The sequence below is a fragment of the Crinia signifera genome, chromosome 8 (genome assembly GCF_055691185.1).
Source record: "Crinia signifera chromosome 8, ASM5569118v1, whole genome shotgun sequence".
Taxonomy (NCBI): domain Eukaryota; kingdom Metazoa; phylum Chordata; class Amphibia; order Anura; family Myobatrachidae; genus Crinia; species Crinia signifera.
Window position 1 is genome coordinate 138,122,993 of NC_139224.1, and position 15,703 is coordinate 138,138,695.

The window sequence follows — 15,703 nt, forward strand, 5'->3', positions numbered from 1 at the left end:
ATCCCTTTAATCCAGGACACATTAATTACACAGGTTCTGTGGCAGTTTAAAACCAGGTGAAAGCCAGGCACAGAACCTGTGTAAATAATGTGTCCCGGATTAAAGGGATGAGTTGGTCACCCTAGGAGTGGGGAAAGCCGTCGCAAGCGTCTTGTGCACGCGCACCCCCTTCTGCCGGTTGGCGACTCCTGCCGGATGGCGATTCTATCGCCAGGAGCAGCTCTGACTGGAGCTGCTCCATCTGTACATGTATATATGGCATTTGGAAATGTATAGAAAAAAAAGCAGTGCACTTGTTCAGATGATTTTATTATACATTAGATGCTAATTGATCAAATTATGATATTAAACACGCCACAAAAAAAGGATGCATGTCCTTACAGCTGCATAATGCAAAGAATGAATTACCCTTAGGGCCTTTACTATCATTGCACCACATCTTAAAGAAAACGTAATGCTAGTAAACCAAATACCTGTAAGTGATAGTGTACTGTATGAATAAATCAGGTAGAAAATCACAGTATTGCTTTAGAGGCCGTTCAATACCTGATCCTACCAATTAGGAATTTCCTTGTCTACAAAATAATACTAATACGAACTTTGCAACAACAACAAAAAATCTACATGTATTTTAAATTAAAATTAATAAATGCATTAAAGAATCATACCTTGACAAAGACATACAAACTAGAAATGCTGCATTTCTATGGCTATATGTCTTTGTGAGAAATCGAATCACAATATTGAATATAATTGCTAGCAATGCAAATGGTTTTTGATTTTGACCTTCACAAGATGGCGCCAGAACTGTGCCGGTGTGCACTTTTAACGGGTCCGTGTGGAATCATTAGATGAAGTAGCTTTAGTTCCAGATGATGACGTGGCACCGAGCATAAAAGACTTTCAGTGGGAGGAGTTGAACTGTTGATAACACTGAGCTACCTGGCTGGTACTAGCGGCAGATGCTGTAAGTAAAGTAGTGACTGCAGTCAGGGTTTGAACAATGGTTAGGCTGCCTCCCAGTGTTCAAAGTGTGCTGGTCTCCTGTAATTCACTGACTAGCACACCTTGCTGCTTGCATTTATCATATGAGATGTGAATGATGCTGGTGACTCTGGCAACTTTACTTTTGTGCAAAAAATAAATAAATACAAATAATATATGTATCTATCTAGCAAATGTCTCAAAATGAAAGGTTACTATAGTTTTGTCCTAATGTCATTTATAATAACTTTATTGTTTGTCAGTCACCCGACCAACAGTGATATTTCAAAGATATTACAAACAGCCTTATCCAAAGCAAAGCAGCCTTTAACGGATGTAAAACTATTATTGGCAGACAAAAGTATACAATTTTATGTGAGATTACAATATAGTGTAACTTAGTACAGTTGCAGCCTGCCCGCTTGCATGTGCAGAATGTGTATCTCTGTATGTTATTATGGGAAACGGTCATCTGTCAGACCACACTTAGGTCGACAGTCATTAGGTCGACCCCGGAAGGTCGACTGGCCCCAAGGTCGAAAGGGTTAAAGGTCGACATGGGTCAATGTCGACATAACTTAAGGTCGACATGGGCCAATGTCGACATGGGTTTAGGTCGACAGTCATTAGGTCGACATGAGTTTTTCACTGTTTTTTGAGCCGACATGTGCCGACAGGCGGTATTTCATGCCCTACCATCCACTAGGGCGTGGTGGGAGAATAAAATAGTGTGCCGAGAGTAGCGAGGCACCGTGCCCGAAGCATTGCGAGCGAAGCGAGCGATGCGAGGGGCTGCGGCTCAACTCCAACTGTGTCCATGTCTACTGTGTCGACATTCGGGTAAAAAAACAGTGAAAAACTCATGTTGAACTAATGACTGTCGACCTAAACCCATGTCGACCTTAAGTAATGTCGACCTTGACCCATGTCGACCTTTCGACCTTCCGGGGTCAACCTAATGACTGTAGACCTAAGTCTGGTCTGACAGATGCATACCTCCCAACAGTCCCGATTTTAGCGGGACAGTCCCGATTATCAGTGCCTGTCCCGCTGTCCCACCCGCGGGCGGCAGTGTCCCGCGGTGTGGGGGGGCTGTTGGGAGTCCCCCCCTGTCAGCTGCTAAGCAGCGGGGAATAAATGATGTGCACACGCGCACAGCGTCTATTCCTGCAGCCAGGGGGCTGGGGGCATGGCTAGAGGCTCACAGAGCCTCTGGGTCATGCCCCTATAGCGGCAAAATGGGGGCGTGGCCTCACGGGAGAGCCGCGAGTATAGGCCACGCCCCCGGAAATTTCGACGCGCCTGCGGCGCGCAGCTGCAGCGTCCCGCCTGCTGGTCTGACAAAGTTGGGAGGTATGCAGATGTACCGATTCCGTTATTATATGTATCTTACCTACAGTGGGGCTGATGATAGGTAGACACTATTTCCATGGTTACACTAAATATTAATGTTTGAAGTTCTGCAGATGTGCAGAAGCCGCACTGAGCATGTCCATATCTGGGTCTGAGATGTCACTCGAATTCCCCCAAAAGCTGCAGCCTGATGGACATGCTGCTGATGTATCGGGGCAGCAAAAGTCCAATTGGCCACAGCAGCATGATGTCACCGGACATCCTCCGAGGTCCAATAGTCACGCAGATGCTGCATCTCTGTTTGCTTAAGACATCTCCTGCGGCTTTTACGTCCTTTGTCACAGGCGCTGTGCGCAGAGATGCAGTGGCTGTACAATAGCCCCAGTAACAGTAAGCAATTATTTCCTGTCCCTGTATAGCTGTGTACACTCGGGGTGATGCTTTTAGGGGATTTTGACTACTTCGTCAAAATTGGGAATGGGTAATAGGTGAAGGTCAACATACAGGTTGACCACTAAAGGTCAACATGAAATAGGTCAACATGGCTGAGGACAACAGGGTCGGAAGGTGGACACAAGCATTATGTTAACAATGGTAAGGTTGACAGTCAAAAGCCAATCAGCTCCTTACTCTCATGTGTGAACTGACCGTTGGGAGCTGATTGGCAAGAGCGCCATCAGCGCATATGATAAAGCTCGTTGATAAATGAGCACCTAAAATTGGCAAATGTGGGTACCCACTGGCCTCTGACTTATGGAAAAGTATATGTTCAGTTAAAACATATAACAAATGTCAATGTGTCTGCCGTGTAGTTTTATTACTTGCGTCCAAAATGTCATTAGTTTACACTTTATTCACAACACTGGGATAAATTCAGCGATGACAACAATTCCTGGTATTTAGGGCATTCCTATGCTGCGTGTACAGTCGCCCCTAAATGGCATATTTTATTATGCAGTCCTATGGGTCAAAAAACTAAAATGCATCATTTCCGGGCAATATCATGACAATATAGGGAACCAATGCAGGTGTTATAGTAATATTGCAATGGCACATCACAGACTCCGACCACCATTCACTCCTGTTTGAATTGACCCTGTACGTTTATCTTCAGTTTAGATGACCACAACATTACGTCAGCCTTCCTAAATACGAGTAATATTGTAAATGGGTACAGGGTCATTGAAAACAATGGTTTCTATTTTCAGAACAATTTTAGTACAATACATAGAATTGCCACTGGGTACGAAGGGGCGGAATTCGCTGCCCCTCTCCGCCACACATCGCAGGCTACCACATACTGTAGATAATTATCGCATATGCACTAACATATGCGATAATTATTGCAAAAGACAGCCCTTGCATTAAGAGCTGCCCTTTGTGTTGCGGCGGCAATGTACAGCGGGTCCCCGGCGGCTCCCCCTCCATCCGGCTGATGCTGCGGGGCGGGCTCCGCCTCTTACTCCCTGTACCCGGTAGAGGATGTACAGTGCATGGAGGAGGTCACTGGTCTGTGCAGCACAGCACTGAACTGCCCGGACACAGGTGAGGGGGGGGGGGGGGGGGCAGCGGGGGTCCATGTGGGTGGGTGAAAACCCAGTGTGAAGGTTTTCTGAATATCAAAATGCGGTAAAAAACCCCATAATGGGGTGCATCCCACCCGAAGTCTGTGACATTTGTGTACTTTCAGTAAAAATGTTGAGATTATGGTGGGTATTCAATGTCGGGTGCTATTTACGACAGGGGAAATAGCGGCTGCGGCCTATTCAATGCTGTCGTTCCTGACAGCATTGAAGGCAGATTCCAACAAAACAGATCCAAATTCAGAACAAGTCGGATCTGTTTTGTTGGAAACGGCCACGAATTGTCAAATTGCCGGCTGTTTTTCAAAAATAACAGCCATTTTCACCGACACACCCACTTTCTGACACTCGACAGCCGGAACATGGAATTCCGGCTGTTGAGTTTCAGTCAAGCTGGGCGAAAATGGCCCAGGAATACCGCCCATTGTTCGTGCACGTCAATGATACCAGAACTTGAACACACATCACCTACTGTGAGTCAGGGCATAGAAAATATCACAGGACAGGAAATAAATTATATGGTTAAAGGTACAAAAACAAAACAAGTTGAATAGAACACGTCCAAGACAAAACAGCTAAGATAACACATTACTTAATGGACCTTTCTCTCCCTGGCTCTGGTTTATCACAGTATATATATCTATCCCCTTGAAGAGATGGCTGGCTGTAACTTGTGTTTTTGACAGGCTAATAGGAGAATCCAGGAATTTACACATTTCTTCTACTGTATATCATTATAGAGCTGTCACTGTTAGCACCATTTTCTGATTTAATAGTGTGTAACAAACAACATGGATACCACGCAGTCCAGAAATTATTGCTTTTTAAATTGTTTACCTCTGATGAAAGATTGCATTCCAATCAGGCTTAATGATAAGTCTATAGACATTTATGAGCTTCTTCTCCATCCATGTGAATTGAGGAGCATTTTAGGAGAGTATCTGAGGCCTCAATCACTTTTAGATATTCTCCAGAAACAAGTCAGCCTGGCCGTCACAAAAATGCTATTAAGATTTGTATACCCTTTTCTTCAATCACAATGACCCTATGTACTATATACATGGAAGCACTTCAGTTTTAGAAGGGGTTTGCTGGTGTAAAAGACTCAAGCATCTTGTTCCCCCTACGTATCTTGGTTCTGGTATAGTGAATTGATGGCGTCAAGTTTGACAATGTTGGTCGAACGCATCTAGTTAGACGCCTTGAGATAGTCAACAGCGTCTAGATCTGGGGTAGCCAACCCTAGTCCTCGAGAGCTACCAACAGTGCATGTTTTGCAGGTCTCCTCACAGAATCACAAGTGAGCTAATTAGCTCCATCTGTGGATCTTTTAAAATGTGTCAGTGATTAATGATTGCAGCTGTGCAGCAGCTAGGTTGTCTGGAAAATGTGCACTGTTGGTAGCTCTCGAGGGCTAGGGTTGGCTACCACTGGTCTAGATCAACAGTAATGAAAGTTAGACACAAACGTTAGATTGACGAGAACATGAGCAACAGTTACTACTGTAGCTCGACACAAGTTTGTCACGTTATTTTGATGTCCATGTCAACTTACAGTAGGTCGATATGGACACCAATTAGGTGCAGCGTGTCCCCTCGCTATGTTCCCCATGCTTCAGGCACACTATTACAATCTAACTCTGTGCCCACTTGGATGGTAAAGTATGAACCAAGTCCGTCTAAAGCCAAAAAAACATGAAAAACTTGTGTTGAACTTGTGAGTGTCAATCACGTTCCCTTCGATATAATGTTTGTGTCTAGCTTTCCTTACTGTTAATCTAGACACTGTCGACTATCTTTAGGTCTAACTAGACGTGTCCGACCAAGAGTGGTCGACCAGGTGATTGTTGATCTAGATGCCGTCAACCCATCGACCAGTGTTTTGTATTATAACTCCTTATATCACCTTCCTTATATCACCTTCATGTCAATAGAGGGACCCAATTCCTGACAGCACACTACTCCCCCGCTAATTCTTAATATAAGGACCAGGGCCGAAATCAGGGAGGTGCTGTGGGGACAACTGTCCCGGACCTGACAGAGGGTAGGGCCCGGGCCACTCTGTCCCCGCAGCTCGCACGGACGCTATCACCCCCTACAGAGCTTCACTACAGAGCTGCCCCTCTCTCTCTGTGTCATCCACAGCCTGACGCACAGTCACAGTGATTTGGCGCCTGCACCCCAAACTTGTGTAAGGAGCCTTGTAGGGAGGGAGGGAACATTGTGTGGCCGCCCGACTTCCCATCTGTGTTAAAGCAAAGGGTGCAGGAGTCAGGACTAAATAATATTTGTAATACACCAGGGACTAGGAGAGTGGGGGCCCGGGGCCCTGCCTATTTGTTTGTCCCCTTCCCCACAATTTCTGATAAGCCTTGATAAGGACACACATAAGGACACGCGTACCGCCCACTTCCACTCCACTTGTAAGTACTGTGGATATTTCAAATTGAGACGAGGGTGTAGTCAGAAATGAAAAGCCCAATCAAGGGGTACGGGAGAGAAAAAAGGTTTGGGACCGCTGATCTAATGCAATGCTTGTGGTATTGCATAGTTCAATGGGTCTTCAACCTATGGCCCTCCAGATGTTGTGAAACTACATGTTCCAACATGCATTGCCACATTTTTTCCTATAAGAGCATGTCAAAACTGTCAGGGCATGCTGGGAAATGTAGTTCCACAACATCTGGAGGGCCACAGGTTGAAGACCTGTGGCATAGTCCTATGGCAGAATTGCATTGCAATGCATTCCTACCAGTCATCCTTTGCTTTTATTAGGAATTGCTCTTGTGTAGGCTGATCTACATCTAAGTTATTGCTTTGGTTGAATGGACATGTTATTAAATAGGGTCATACCGAGAGAAAAACAAACTTGTGCATTCCGCCCTGTATTCCGTTTCTGTCAGCCCTCTCTCAATGTTTTATTTTTAGCTACATACAGGTCAGCTGGAGTTGTGGTTATTATGCAGGTGTACCTTGACCCTTTGTTATCTGTTGTCAGTATACAGAGAATTGCAGCCGATGTATAAAGTTCTCTGGTTTATATGACAGATGGACTTTGGCACAACTTGCGGACACAGTCTGGCTCTTGTCTGTCGTGATTGACACAGGTGAGTCCTGTCATGATTTATCCATTGGCATGAGAATATAAAGGTAATGGATTTATAGTTTCTCTATTTTATATTGTCGGACATCTTTCTTTGATAGGCCGCTGTAAGAATGAGCTTTTCTTAGTGTTTGGCAACAAAACAGAAATTAAGGGAAATACTCCGAGGCAGTTGCGGTGTGCTGACAGAAGGGGCATCTGTTGTTATTCCTTTTTACATTCCATGTCTATCCTGTGGCCCTCCATCTGATGTGAAACTACACGTCCCAGCATGCCTTGCCATCATTTTTGCATTCCCTAGTAGCATAGCTGCCTACCCTCCTGCATACTGCAGGAGACTTCCTGAAATAGCAGCAATCTCCCTCTCTCCCTCATTAGTCTAGCAATCTCCCTCATTTCACCTAGCCCACATTACACTTACATTTTTTGGGTAAAAAGGAATGAGAGACAGATACATTTATATTAAATCATCAGCAGCATTTCCCAGCAATTTACCAAGTACAGAAGCTCTTACTAACTGCTTTGGGGTCATCTACATTTGGATATAAGTCATTTTACAAGATTCCTCTCAGATGTAGCAGTACACACCCACGCATCTAGGTGCCACGCTCACAATCTCTATTCACAATCTCTCCATATATGGAACTAGACACACCCTCTGGGTGGAGCATGATACACCCCCTCAATGGGACGCTGAGCAAATTTTGAAAACCAACTATAATCTCCCTGAAACTAGTTTTGAAAAGTAGGCAAGTATGCCTAATAGCAAAACTGTGACAAAGCATGCTGCGATGTGTAGTTTCACCACAGCTGGAGGGCTGCAGATTGGACATGCCTGCTGTAGGGTCACACCTTATACCACTTACCGTCCTCACCATATATACAGCAACATGAGTCCTTCTTACCCTATGTTCAGACGTTATTTTACAAGTTGCTGTAATGGAATGAATAGTCATCATAGAATATTACATTGTAAATGCAGTTTAGCACCCTATAACATTGCCATTTATGAGGATTTGTTCTGTTACATAGTAAAAATGTCACATCGCATTGTAGTTTTTATTGCATTTTAGAATAGTTAACAATGCAACATAGATACACTCCTAATGAATTTAATATAATGTGTTCACGTTTTTCTTTTCAGTACGCAATTAAAGTTATTATAATGGGCCTGATTAAGCTTTGTTCGCAAATGGGCAAAACCATGCTGCACTGCAGGTGGGGCAGATGTAAGATGTGCAGAGAGATTTATGCCCCATACACACTAAGCAATATTTTAAGCAATAGAGCTCATTTCCCCCCCTATTGAGCAAAATTTGTAAATATTGCTTAGTGTGTATGCTGAATATCATATAATGTGCAGACGAAGGAGAGCATCATTACCAGGGCCATGCAACACAATGCAACATGGCCCCCACTCCCCCCCCCCCTCCCCCAGAATCGTCAAGTGTGTATGCCCTGCACCCGTCAATATTGGCAGATACAAACATCACGTAGTGCATACCTCCCAACTTTGAGGAGGGACGTGGTGCGCGTTTGAATATTTTGGGGGTGTGACCTAGTGGGAGGGGCGTGGCCTATACTTGCTATGCTACCGCAAGGCCATGCCCCCGGTTTTGCCACTGTGGGGGGTATGAATAGATGCTGCGTGCATATGCACAGTGTCTATTCATGGGTGATGAGGGGGGGGGGGGGGATTGCCAACTGCCTCAGGGTGCGGGACCATCCCCCAAAAATGAGTTGTGCGCACAGAAAGCAGGACAGTTGGGAGGTAAGTAGTGTGCACCCAGCTTAAGATTTGGGTTATGCTCACACTGAAATTTTAATTGCAGTTTAAAAATACAGCTGTCGAATATCTGTGAGCTACATGCAGAAGCAGACAGTATTTATCCTGCACACAAAACTATGGGTGACATTTAATAGGATGCGAAAATGTGATTTTTACTAATTTTAAGCAAAAAAACTTCCAAAATCGCACTTTTTCCTGAATTCACATATTTCATGAGATGCGAGAAAGGGCAAAAACCGTGTTTTTTCCCGTGTGATTTTTAGTCGCGCCGGAACTCTCATCCAGAAGTTTTCCCATTGAAAAGTATACAATTTGCATATTAAATGAGATGCGAATTCGGGAAAATGTGTCTACAAATCGCCAAGCATGCAGACCAGGTGCTGACAGGCGAATTGGCCAGAACCCTGCACAGATCATTGAGATCTGTGCATGGTCCTGTCTTAAGAAATGTGTAAATGTTTTTTTTTTTAAATGGCGTGAGGTCCCCCCTTCTGAGCATAACCAGCCCCGGGCTCATTGAGCTGGACCTGGTTCCAAAAATACGGGGGGGACAAAAAGCCCGGGGCTGTCACCGGCGTCTGTGGGCTGTGGACGCCGGCCTGATAGTGTAAAAATAGTCATTCCTAACATTGCTTTATGCAGGTGAATACAAATGCCAGCAGACCTCCCCCGCATGCTGGGACTTGGAGAATCACAAGTCCCAGCATGCGGGGCATTAATGGGCTCGCTGGGACTTGTAGTTCACCTGTAAAAAGAATGTTAAACTAAAAGAGACACACACACAGAAAAGAATAACTGTATTACACACACCTCTTACACCAACATATTTACCGCACCAGGGTCCAGCGCTGTCCTCCCTCCTGCAGAGCCAGCTCACCCCGCACTGACAGCAGGGTGAGCCGGCTTTCTCCGGCGCAGATAACAGCTTCTGTAGCGCTGTCCCAGTGCTACAGAGGCTGCTACTGTCTTTGCTTATGCGTCTCCATGGAGACGCATAGCTTAGCCAATCACCCTATATATTGTAATTTCTCCCCTTGTATAGCAACATGGTTTGTTCCAGACCCTTGATTTCATGTACTTGCTGTTTTGCGTTACTGAATCAGGCATTGTTAGCTGCTTATACTTCATAAGAGTGTTACCCATAGGAGACGTTTCAACGTTGATATGGACCATGGAGCTCCACCTGGGTACAGCCAATCTCAGGCCAGACCAGCTGCAGGAATGGGCCCATGGCGAGGAATGTATGCACAGCCACTTCCACCTCATTACCGAAACAGTACTTATGGATCTTACCAGCAGTATCACATACAAGGAGGTCCTCAGGCCTGGCCTGATCAGTGGGCGGACTACTATTCGCAGCATCCTGCTATGCACATAGACCACAGGCGCCCAGTTTCCAGAGCTGAAATGTACGACAGGAGTGAGCCGTATCGCCCATTATCCAGGTGAGATTTCCATCTGTAACTGCAGAATACCATGTAGACTTGTTGTCATGTAAACACCCTCTTTGTACACCCATAGGGATTCTTGTACGTTCCCTCTATAGAAAACCTTATTGCCATCGAAATGGACTTATCACTACTGCTAACCTCAGGTCTTATGCAGGGTTTGGGTCATAGGGTTGAGTCAATGAAGGTCGACATACATTGACAACTGAAATAGGTTAACATAGCTAAGGTCGACACAAGTCGACAATGGGAAGGTTTTCAGTCAAAAAGTCCACTTGAGTTTTTCATGTTCTTTTTGTCCTGAATATTGACATGGTCGACATGGGCAATGTCTAACTATTATACTCTCCCACCATGCCATAGTGGATAGTAGGGCATGAAATACTGCCTGTCGGCACATGTCGGCTCCGAAAAACCCAGGAAAAACTCATGTTGACCTTCCCATTGCCGACCTAATGCTTGTGTCAAGCTTCCGATCCTGTCGACCTTAGCCATGTCGACATATTTCAGGTGTTGACCTAAGCCCTTTTAAACTTCGGTGGTCGACCCAATAGTATTTTGACCTTCACTGAGTGGTCCTAGTGACTGTATCCCATTCTGCGCGGGGTTATTAGTGTATACTCTTCAGGGTAAGAGTATAAACAATGGAGAGAAAAGCAATGGTAAGAAACCAGGGTCAGGATTTAGAGAACTAATGACTCTGACCAGGAATGGTCTAATAAATATAGAAACTCAGACAGCAACCACATTACACAATGCTGAGGGATGACAAGGTCCGAAGAAGAAATAGTCATATAATACACTATGATGATAGTCATCAGGTTGGGATGAGGCTGCTGACATGCTCATACTGTTGACATGCAGCATGTTGACAGTGACGATGTGGATATTCATCATGTGTACCCATATAATATATTGACATGACCAATTGTTGAGTAACCATCCCCAGTAGTCTAGTGGATCTCTTACCTTCTCCCATTGGTCCCACGTGGCTTTCAGGACCTGCCGGTCATATGACCATCACAGCAGGTGAAACCTCTGATTAACCAGGGGGTTTTGTACGTTTGTTTTTTTCACTGTTGCCACTATTCCTCCCATAGGCGAATCTAGAATTATGGTAATGGGTGGTCCCAGATCTAGGCACAACAGCAGGGGGACCTTTGCGCTGCAAAAAGGGGGTGTGGCCTCAGGGGAAGGAGGCGTGGCATTACAAAAAGGGGTGTGGTATTACACTTTAGACCATACACAGTAATGGCCATTACACATTTTAGCAAACTCCATATTACCCATTACACATAAAGCCACACGCCGTAATGCCAATTACACATAAGGCCACACACCATTATGCCCATTACACATTGTGCCACACATCATGATGCCCATTACATACTATATAACAAACCATAATGCCCATTACATATTTTCCACATAAGTGCTCATTGCTAGGGGGTTCTTGCTTGATGGCCCCATAGTACCCATTACACATGATGCCGCACACCATAGTACCCATTACACATGATGCCACACACCACAGTACCCTTTACACATGATGCTGCACACATAATGTCCCTTACACATGATGCTGCACACATAATGCCGCTTACACATAATGCTGCACACCGTAATGCCCCTTACACATTAAGCCACACATTATGCGTAATGCCCCCACATACCGCCACTTGTAGCGTCCCTTAAGCAATGCCCCCAAAAGTGCCACTTACTGTAAATTTTTATATGAGCCTTCGCTGCTGCTGCAGGGAAAATGGATAGCGGTGCAGCTGCTTCTATGGGGAGAGGAGCAGAGCGCAGTGCAGAGCACGCTCCCACTCCCCTCCTGGTGTCCCCTCTAGAACAGGACATTTGAATATTGTGCGCGCTGTTGTTGTGCGTGACGTCACCACATCATTAAAGGGGGGGTGGGCTGAGGTGAAAGCGGGGAGAAGAATTGGAGCGGAAGCTGCAGGGGTCATTGACAGCTGGGCAGAGAGCAGGGGGCTGCCCAGCTGTATTCAGAGCACTGCAGGCCACAGCTGTTTGAAATAATACTATTTTTTTGAGCTACCTTTAATGAAAAATATCCACCTGCTACAAAGTGATGCCCTTACTCCCAATGACGTCCATGACCTCCTGACCTATTGGATTACAAATATATGGGATTTCTGCTTAATTCCTAACAAAAGTCCATCTTTAAAGGAGAAGACGCCGAATAGGGAGTTCTTTCCATACCCCAAGAGGGAACTTTGTATCTGGACTTATCATCACACCCATTCCTGGTACAACAACCAGTGATACAGCAGATGGTAATATTTCTTTTTTCTGAATTTCATTCAGCAAAGCCACTAATTGTGGAGCTCCATATTCTATGGACACAACATCTTGTGCTCTCTAGTTACATATCAATGTGTTTTTATTTTATTTGTTTTTATATTTATATCTTCGGAACCAACTGACCCATTTACATGAGACCAGTATCATATTGAAGAACTTTTGAGTTGGCTTCGAATGATTTTGGTCCCGTGAAATTGGGCTGTTTGGTTCCAGAGAAATCTGCCCTCAAAGAACATAAACAGTCATGAAATTACATTTAAGGAAAAAAAAAAAAAAAAAACGGTTTAACCTCAATTTCCCTGGAACCAATTAACCCATATGGATCCAGCCTGGTATTAGATTGAAGGCCCAGCGATTTGGGTTCGACTGAGATCAACCTCGAGCTTCAGTGATGCCGAAGGGGGAACTGGCAGCCGTTGAACTGTGTGGGGGTCGGAATTAGCGGGTCCCATATTACAGAGCCGGCCCTAGCCTAAATGATGCCCTAGGCAAGATTTTGGCTGGTGCCCCCTAGCACCGCCACTAGTTCCACCTCTGACACTGCTCCCCTTTCCCAGCACCATCAACCCTCATCATAGCAGTCATCATTTTGGTGCTCCTACCTGCAATATTTTAAATAGAAACAGTGCACACATTTGATGCGCAGCCCAAATAGGGGTGCGTTCTTGCTGGGAAGGGGCATGGCCACACAATTTTACCCCAAATTCAAATTATGCCACACAGTAGTGCAACTTTATTCACATTATATCATGTGAGAGTGTCCCTTATTCATGTTACATCACATTGTAGTACCACTTTACCTTATATACATTACTCATCAAATTATACCCTTAGAAAAAAATCCTGAGAAAATATTGTATTTTAACCACCTCCATGGCCACACTGCAGCCCAGCACAAAGCAGTGTGTGCTGGGCAGAGGAGAAGAGCTGCAGCTGCTGCTGTCACTTAAGGGGAGGGGGCCCAGGGCCCCCACTGGGCCCTCCCATCAGGCTTTGGCCTGGGTAATTTGTACCCCCTACCCCTTTCTCTCGGCACCCCTGATAATACCACACAGTAATGCCCCTTACACATGACACACATTATTTATGTCCTTATAACCGTAATGCCCCTTACACATTATGCCAACCTTTATTAATGCCCTTCATACACATGACACACATAATGCCCCTTACACATGTTTCACATTATTAATGCCCTTATACACATGACACACAAAATGCCCATTACACATGTCGCACATTATTAATGCCCTTATACACATGACACACATAATGCTTGTTACACATATGTCGCACATTATTAATGCATTTATACATGACACACATAATGCCCCTTACACATATGCCGAACACTATTGCACAACCAACCCACCCGCAGACCGCACTCGCACAGCCGCTAATACTGTGACCTCTGCCTCTGCTTGGATTCAGATGTTTCCTCATACATCTTGTCTCAATAGGCCATGCAGCTCCTGGCCCTTCTGCTAACGTTGGGTGCCTTTTTTGCTGAAAATTCGTCTTATTTGCATTGTTATGACCAGCACACACAAGGAGCTTCCGATGATTAAAATGATATGCGGCATGCCTATATTCTGTGTGCGACTGTGGCTGTACCTGCATACGGAATGCAGTGATTTCCATGAATACACTATTTCATATGCAGATACAGCCTCACTCACACAGAATATAGGCATGCTGCATATCATTTTAATCAGCAGAAGCTGCTGATGCCCCTAGGAATTCCAAATGCCCTAGGCAATTGCCTAGTGTGCCTATGCCTAAGGCCGGCCCTGCCATATTATCCTATAGGGAAAACGTTCCAGCTTTGCCTGGCCGTATCTCCGGTTCCCAGGGGGCTAGAGACACGGGGCTGAGCTCGTTGGAAAGCGCCATCCCTAAGCTACAAAATGGGCTAATGGGTGGTCCTGTGCACCCCCGGACCACCCCCTAGATTCGCCTATGATTCCTCCCCCTAGTGCCTAACCCTAGACTACCTAACCCACAGCCTAACCCTTTCCAAAATTTCACATGGTGACATACTGAGGTTGTAAACATGGAGCCTGATTCAGACCTGCTCACTAGGCTCACTAGCAGGTTAACAGGGCATCTTGAAATGCCCGCCCCGCTGCCGCCCAAATTTGCTCACTAGCATGCGCATACACTAGCGTTCGCATACACATCTGCGCACATGCGACCACAAGGTAAGCAAATTCATTTGATAGTCGCTTACCATCAAATTATTTTTTTCCCTTCGCTAATAAGAGTCAGTCTAGACAGACATTTATTCTGGCCAGATATGGCTGAATTCAGGAGGTCATGTGACGTCAGCCGCCCGCCCGCAGGGATACACCCAGTGTTTATATGGGCGTGCCCACCATTTTTTTGGGCACGCCCATTGAATCTGGGTGGTCCCCTGCGTCTGCCCATCCTGGAGTGTACGCCCCAGTGGATGTGAAAGACGCCAGAGACATTCACTCCGGGGCCTTGCTCAAACATAAAGCCCGAAAATCGAACGGGATAGCGAATTCCGCCTGCACCAAGCGGGCCTGAATCACCCCCAGGGGACGGCTGACATTGTGGTATCAACATTTTGAATATCGACATAATAGCTGTGGACCATGTGACCGGATACCGTTTACGTGACAATGACATAGAACCACCCATGCTGCTGTTTAAGTTAACTTTACAGTGACAAACATTTTATTTTACAAGCTGTATAAACTAGTCTTGTTTAGACAGTAGATAATGATCATGATAGACTGCTTCCTGTTTAGCCAGAGGGGAGCTGCTGGCTGCAGTATGTTTCTGCGCATATTTTCCCGTGTTTATAAAAGCACAGTGGAGGCAGGAAGTTCTTCTGTGTGAAAAGAGCAGCGTTACCTGAATCCAGTCAGTAAGAGTAAGTGGTTATTCTCAGGCACACTGAGAACCATTTAACAATGCCACTCTTCTATAACTAAACTCAGAGGTACAGATGGAGCCACTCTCATCTGAGCACCTCCCATCGCGCCCTCCGACAGCCAGCGATATCGCCATACAGTGGACGAGGCGCGCATGTGTCATAGATGCTCGCGTGCCTCATTATTGGGAATGGACTCGCGTGCGTGTGAGAAGCT

General features: G+C 45.4%; 1 protein-coding gene across 6 annotated transcripts in view; it reads left to right on the forward strand.

Annotated features, from left to right (window-relative positions):
- The first annotated feature begins 893 nt into the window (after positions 1-893).
- SEC16B (SEC16 homolog B, endoplasmic reticulum export factor) overlaps positions 894-15,703 on the forward strand; it is a 169,219-nt gene continuing 154,409 nt past the window's right edge. For 2 of the 6 annotated variants that reach the window (XM_083157257.1, XM_083157258.1), the window contains exons 1-3: positions 894-967; positions 6,968-7,026; positions 9,957-10,256. In XM_083157257.1, coding sequence (XP_083013383.1) covers positions 9,976-10,256 — 281 coding nt within the window. In that variant the 5' untranslated portion in view covers positions 894-967; positions 6,968-7,026; positions 9,957-9,975. Of the gene's footprint in view, positions 968-6,922; positions 7,070-9,956; positions 10,257-15,703 lie in introns of those variants that run through there. The other 4 variants (XM_083157253.1, XM_083157256.1, XM_083157255.1 and 1 more) reach the window with 3 other exon arrangements.